The sequence below is a fragment of the Arvicola amphibius genome, chromosome 9 (assembly GCF_903992535.2).
Source record: "Arvicola amphibius chromosome 9, mArvAmp1.2, whole genome shotgun sequence".
In the NCBI taxonomy this organism is placed as follows: Eukaryota; Metazoa; Chordata; class Mammalia; order Rodentia; family Cricetidae; genus Arvicola; species Arvicola amphibius.
Window position 1 is genome coordinate 60,622,473 of NC_052055.2, and position 6,894 is coordinate 60,629,366.

Genomic DNA, 6,894 nt, shown 5'->3' on the forward strand with positions numbered 1-6,894 from the left:
CTGTGTGTGTGTGTGTGTGTGTGTGTGTGTGTGTGTGTGTGTGTGTGTGTGTAGGGTAGCATGATGAGGCAAGGGAGAAAGAATCAGTGGGGCCGGGTGATGGAGGCCGGAGAAGATGACTAGCTTACAGGTTATGCAGACAAGGTGCCTTGGAGGAAACAGAAAAGAACCACCCAGCTGAGGAATCCCACTTAGAGCACCAATTCCACTCTGTCCACTTCCCAGGCCTGGTTGGGTCAGGACCACGGACAGCGGGATCAACACTTCAGCAGATGGGCACCACAGCTCAGTCCTTCTCCATTTTCCTTGCAACCTGAATCACCAACCCTGTCTCTCCACCTCTGTTTCTGAGTATGGGCGCATGAGCAGAGGATGGAGGAGATGAGCTGGCCCTTTGAAGAAGAAAATTGTACAGTTTAGGGTAAAGGACCATAAACATTTGGCTGCAACTGAGCGCCAATTAAGCACATTTAAGGAGGAGCCACAGCAGCTAAACAAGCCAAGCTCATAAAAGGCATCTAATTGCTTCAGACCACGTGGTCACAGTCAGGGTCCCCACATATATAAAAGGCCAACAAGATCTAAAGAGGTAAACACCCGAATCCACGTCCACTGTACCCTCCACTTGGACGTCTCCAGTCTCACAGTCTCCCATCTCCCCAAATAACCATGACTTGTGGATCCTACTGTGGTGGCCATGCCTTCAGCTGCGCCTCAGCCTGTGGCCCCAGGCCTGGCCGCTGCTGCATCTCCGCAGCTCCCTACAGGGGTATCTCCTGCTACCGTGGACTCTCAGGGGGCTTTGGCAGCCACAGCGTCTGTGGAGGCTTCCGCTCAGGCTCCTGTGGACGCAGCTTCGGATACCGCTCTGGAGGCGTCTGCGGGCCCACACCCCCCTGCATCACCAGCGTCTCTGTCAATGAGAGCCTGCTCACGCCCCTCAACCTGGAAATCGACCCCAATGCTCAGTGCGTGAAGCATGAGGAGAAGGAGCAGATCAAGTGCCTCAACAGCAAGTTCGCGGCCTTCATCGACAAGGTGGGTGTCCTGGACCAGACCCTTCCTGAGCCTACCTGAGCATATGCACGGCCAAGGCTGAGAGCACTGAGGAGGATAGGGGAAGAAAGACCTCTCACACTGAGCCCCTAGTCTCAAGGGAGACGTGTGTCCAGGTGGGCACACTAAGGACCCACAAGGCTCATCTGTCAGTCCTGAGAAGTAGGGCTATGGCCAGGCTGCCCTGGGCACAGGCTGACTGCAGTATGGAGCTGTGGGCATCCAGGGAGGAATGCACTTCAGCTGACAGGAAGAGAGTAGGCTGCTGAGGAAGGACAGAGTCAGCCTATCAAGCTCCTCCAAGTGGCCTGTGACACTGCCTCCCTGGCTCCTTGTCAGTCCCTCATCCTGGGATAGGAATGTGGGTGCTCGCTTGTGGGGGCTCCTGCCTTCCCAGCTTCAGAGGAGAGCACTGAGCCCAGCATAGGACACTGAAGTGGTCACCTGGATCTGTGAGTGTGGGCACTGACCCTGTCCCTTGAACTCTCCCCAAGCGGGGAAGCTGAGGCAGGGCAAGATAAGGGAATGGAGAGTTGGGCTCCCTCCCAGGGCCCCTCCACCTCATCTCCTCCATCACCCCAGATCTGACCCTGACCCCCTTCTCACTCCTATGGCAGGTGCGCTTCCTGGAGCAGCAGAACAAGCTGCTGGAGACCAAGTGGCAGTTCTACCAGAACCGCAAGTGCTGTGAGAGCAACGTGGAGCCGCTGTTCGAGGGCTACATCGAGACCCTGAGGAGGGAGGCTGAGTGTGTGGAGGCTGACAGTGGGAGACTAGCTGCTGAGCTCAACCACGCCCAGGAGGCCATGGAGGGCTACAAGAAGAGGTGAAAAGAACCTGGCGTGGCCCTGGCATTATATAATACCTTATATAAAGATCCAGGGCACAGACAGTCTGGGCTGGCTGAGGACATTGTGGGATCCTGCTGTCCTTGAAATATTTGCACAAATTCTCCCTGCAGAGAACTTGGGTGTCTCAGAGTAAATTCTGCCTCAACTTTCCCTCTAGAGACTGAGACCAAAAACTCTGCCTTCTCTGGGAAATGAAAACCCCAGAAACCCCATTCACTCTTTCTGACTTTGATCCCCCACACTGTGGTCCCTGCACAGAATCAGCCAGGGATTAGAAGGCTCATGGCCCACGCTCATCTGTCTTCCTGGCTTGGGTACTCAGTCTTTGGGCTGTGGGCCTACTTAACAGCTGGGTTGGACTGACATGCAAGTGAGGGGAGGTTGGAGCTTGTGTACCCAAGACCCTGTCTGCTCCCGATGAAGTCATTTTCTTCCTGCAGTGACTTCTGAACATCAGGAGGTTTGTTGACATCTAGATTCTACTCCCAGGTAGCCCAGCATCCCCCAGAAAGCCCTGACAGGGCCAAGAGCAGTGAGGGCTCCTCTCCTGCACTCCCTGGCAAGGAGTGTAGGGTTTCCTCACACTGTCTTATTTCCCTTTCCTGTCCTAGGTACGAGGAGGAAGTTTCTCTGAGAGCCACAGCCGAGAATGAGTTTGTGGCTCTGAAGAAGGCAAGTAGCAAGGCTGTGGGAGGCAGGGCAAACACACTGTGCTTGTGGTGACCCCCAAGGTTTAATTAACCTCTACAGAGTTGGGATTTTTCTACATCAAGATAGGAAAATTTATACAGCGCTGTCCCCATGAATGTCATATCCAGGGCTGTGACAAAGGGCTGCTGTCAAGGCAATGGTCAGCTGGAAGGTTAGCACTTAGTGGAGAGTCAGTGGTTCCACTGCCATGGAGCCACACATCAAAATGGAATGTCTATTGGTTTGTGGCTATTGCAGGGTGGTGGCTATATTGGCCTTACGGGGCCTTTCCCTATTTCTGAGTATATGGCTGGGGTGTCAACAGACAGGGTTTCATTCGGTCAATGGAAAAATGGTGTGGTCTACATCTCATTCAACAGTCTGATCAGAATGTTAGGACCAAAGCCAGTGTATACAGAATGATAGCATTGCTAGGAGTCGCCAGGTGGCCTCTTGAACACTTGGTGGTTCAGGTCAAGGCCAATTGGCTGATCTGGGCATCACTGGGAAGCTTATGAGAGTAGAATGGGATCAAAGAGTGAAATGAGAGAAGCTGCCCCATGGGTTGAGAGGCAATGAGTCTCCAGTCCTAAGGAACTGCCAGGTGCATGTTGGGAAGAGTGGCAGAGATGACTTTCACACAGGGATCTTCTTCCCTGTGTCGCATGGGATGGATGAAGAAAGAAAGAAGTTGGGGGGCATGATCAGCCTAGTGATTCAGGCTCACACACCCCTGCTTTCCAGGACGTGGACTGTGCCTACCTGCGCAAATCAGACCTGGAGGCCAACGTGGAGGCACTGACCCAGGAGATTGACTTCCTGAGGAGGCTGTACGAGGAGGTGAGGCATTAGCCAGGTGGAAACCCAGCAAGTAGGCTGAAGAGAGCCATTCCACAGCTGTGAAGCCCTGTGTGGACCAGAGGAGGGCTGAGAGACTGGCACAGGAATGTGGAGTTGGACTGAATTTTCAACAAGTTTTTGACTGCTGTTCCCTCCACTTGTAGGAGATCAGAATCCTCCACGCCCACATCTCAGACACCTCTGTCATCGTCAAGATGGACAACAGCCGGGACCTGAACATGGACTGCATCGTGGCTGAGATCAAGGCTCAGTATGATGACATTGCCACCCGCAGCCGGGCAGAGGCCGAGTCCTGGTACCGCAGCAAGGTGAGTGGTCACAACATCTGTCCTTAGATGCGACAGTGGGAAGGGCCCAGGGCTCTATCAGAAAAGGCTTCTTGCACCCCAAGAATCACAAGAAGATTGCAGACAGCACTCAGGTGGGGGAGGCAGCTCTGGCTGAGCACCTTGCTGCTGTGTGTCTTGTGCACTCAGTGGTTGAGCTCACTGGGTCCTGTGCCTCATGGACATCTATCTCTGCTTCCCCCATCCCCAGTGTGAGGAGATAAAGGCCACAGTGATCCGGCACGGGGAGACCCTGCGCCGCACCAGAGAGGAGATCAACGAGCTGAACCGCATCATCCAGAGGCTGACGGCCGAGATTGAGAATGCCAAGTGCCAGGTATGTGGGGGTCAGCTATGCTGAGACCAGGGAGGCTGGGTGCCTACTCAGTGCCATAGTGCCAGCATGTGCCTGGCCTGGATCTTACCATTTAGTATACCTCCTAATATGTGGACAGAAGCCTGCCCATGGTCACTCTGATTGAACCCGGTCTATAAAGAAAAAGGTTTTTTTTTTTTTTTTTTTTTTTTTTTTTTTTTTTTTTTTAGAGTGAGGGATGTTTTTCAGATGGTAGCAGACTAGATACATCCAGGTAATACATAGTGCCACCCAGAGACCATAGGCCATCCCATTCTCTTCTGTGTCCCCAGAACACCAAGCTGGAGGCTGCAGTGACCCAGTCTGAGCAGCAGGGAGAGGCTGCCCTCACCGATGCCCGCTGCAAGCTGGCTGAGCTGGAGGCTGCCCTACAGAAGGCCAAGCAGGACATGGCCTGCCTGCTCAAGGAGTACCAGGAGGTGATGAACTCCAAGCTGGGCCTGGACATCGAGATCGCCACCTACAGGCGCCTGCTGGAGGGCGAGGAGCAGAGGTGAGTCCTGTAGCTTTGCATTCTTTCAACCCTTCTTGGGTCCTCAGCTTTAAGCCCTACAGCTTGAGTACCTGTCAATCTTCGCTCAGTCACCATCCTGCACGTGCATAGGAGATCCATGTAAGTCCTTTAATCTTGGTCTCGCTCCACCACACTTCCTCAGGCCAACTGTCTCTGAGACTCCCTACAGGGAGGCACTGGTTTTGCTCCCTTTAGGCCTAGCTGGAGTCCATTCCTAGGGTTGTTTCCCCTTTCCCGATTATGGTCTGCATGAATCCTTGGGACTCTATCTTCTTTCCTAACCTGGCCCTGGCTAGCTCCACTCCACCTTGGGAATTCAGACTGATCTCATTATAGCAGCTTATGGGAGCAGATTCCACCAACTCCTGCTTAGCTAGTTGACAAAAAGTGCCCTAAAGTGCTCTCCCATTGCAGTTCAGACAGTGGTAGAGGATGCCAGAAGAATTTAGTTAATTTTTGTGCTTTGGAGTTGGCTACTGGTGGAGGAAGCCCTGGCCATTCTGCCTTACTGATTTGGAGGGGCCCTTACAATCCAACTCCTTAAGGACCCCAATCTAAACCAAGATCTCATTTTGTACCTTTGCTTTCTGTTTTCCGGTCAGCCATTTGGTTGTGCCTGGAGCTGCTTTTTGTGTATAGCCAGTCTCCAGGGTGGCATGTAGATTGAGACTCGTGTGTACTGGGGACATGGGGGACACAGACTTGGTACCTGGAAGTCTGTGTGATCGCATAGAGAGACCCTCCCAACACAGTGAAGTAGCTTGGGAAACCTAGATGCACAGGGTGATGGCACTCATGGGTCTGGAAGTTGGAGAGAGAGATGGATAGCATTGGGAATGGAACCACAGCTTTTATACCACACTGAGTGGGTGGGTGGAGGGGGAAGCTGTTACGTAAGAGACCAGAGAGGAATGGTCGCTGGGATCTGAGGTTGAGTTTACCAGCCCTTGGCCATTGTGTGTTCTGGACAATTCCAACTCTGCTTAGCTCCCTTCTGGGAAATGATGTCAAGTGGAAGAGATACAGGCTGGGTGCAGCTGAGTTTTAGCCCTTCTCTGTTTTTGGCCATTTCCTCTGTGGGTGCCCAGTGAGATTACTGCTGTAGGTGGTTCCGAGCTGGCTCTAGGTTTCTAATGTCTCATCTCTTCACCAGGAAGTCATTTATGATGACAGGCATTGTTTCCTTTAGGCTCATATTTTCATGACAATCAGATAAGATTTAGAAGGTCACATCTGGTCCCCTGGAATGCACTCACAATTCAGAATCAACAGGGCAACAGCAGCCAGTGTCTTGGCATGTGTGTCTAGGTCTCTCTGTCGCCACAAGAACAATTGGGTTATTCTGGCAGGTTACCTAGACCCCACTGGGGAGGCTAAAATTCAGGCTGCACAGAGAATAAACATGGTGATACGGAGGGTGATATACCTTGACTTCTGACCTCACACAATGCCCCCAGGCCTCCCCCAGCTCCTGGTTTCCCAGTCTCTCCCTAGGCGGGCCCACGATGGCACTTGCTCCATGCTTCCGGTGTGCTAACGTCTCCCTTTCCGCTTTCACAGGTTGTGTGAGGGCGTTGGCTCCGTGAATGTGTGTAAGTAATTCCAGCCTTCCCCTTTCCTGCCGGGTGATGCGAGCCTTTGGGGTGGGGACACATGCGCTTGCTGCAGAGCCGGCTGTGGCAGTGTCTGACGCCTCCCCTGTTCTCCCTGCTTTCAGGCGTGAGCAGCTCCCGCGGTGGCGTCGTTTCTGGCGATCTCTGCGTCTCTGGTACTGCCCCTGCTGTCAGCACCAGAGTGTGCAGCGCCCCCTGCAGCGGCAACGTGGTGGTGGGCACTCCTAATGCCTGCGCCCCCTGCGCCGGGGTGGGCTCCTGCAGCGGAGGTTGTAAGAAGTGCTAGGAAGCCGCAATCCTGCCACCACCCTCCCCCTTCCCAAAGTGACTGCACAGCAGGACAGTGGCCTCGCCGCCGCCATCTCATCCTCTAGCCTTCCCAAGCAACTTATTTCGACGATTCTTGCTTTCATTTCCCCTTCTATTGTTTTTTGTTTTTTGTTTTTTTTTTTTTTTTTTACTGGATTCATTGGTCTTAAGGTCTTGGAGGATCCACTGCCCTGGAATCCTCTTTGACAGTCAGGTCCCTAGCATGCTTTTGCTTGGACGTGCAGATCAACATGGTGGGTGGTTTTCCTACAGCTCAGCGAGAGACCACGTGACCAAG

At 53.2% G+C, this 6,894-nt stretch overlaps 1 protein-coding gene across 1 annotated transcript; it reads left to right on the forward strand.

Annotated features, from left to right (window-relative positions):
- Positions 1–669: 669 nt before the first annotated feature.
- LOC119822268 (keratin, type II cuticular Hb6) lies at positions 670–6,573 on the forward strand. Its single transcript, XM_038341289.1, has 9 exons — positions 670–1,038; positions 1,674–1,882; positions 2,519–2,579; positions 3,342–3,437; positions 3,602–3,766; positions 3,996–4,121; positions 4,433–4,653; positions 6,235–6,266; positions 6,392–6,573. The coding sequence occupies exons 1-9, from the start codon at positions 670–672 to the stop codon at positions 6,571–6,573; spliced, it is 1,461 nt and encodes a 486-aa protein (XP_038197217.1).
- Positions 6,574–6,894: the final 321 nt, after the last annotated feature.

Bases quoted from the DNA above. Each gene is read 5' to 3' on its own strand.
- LOC119822268 (XM_038341289.1), top strand. From the start codon at position 670: ATGACTTGTGGATCCTACTGTGGTGGCCATGCCTTCAGCTGCGCCTCA. The intron at 3,438-3,601 runs GTGAGGCATTAG...CTCCACTTGTAG, and splicing joins TGAGGAGGCTGTACGAGGAG to GAGATCAGAATCCTCCACGC. The intron at 4,654-6,234 runs GTGAGTCCTGTA...CCGCTTTCACAG, and splicing joins CTGGAGGGCGAGGAGCAGAG to GTTGTGTGAGGGCGTTGGCT.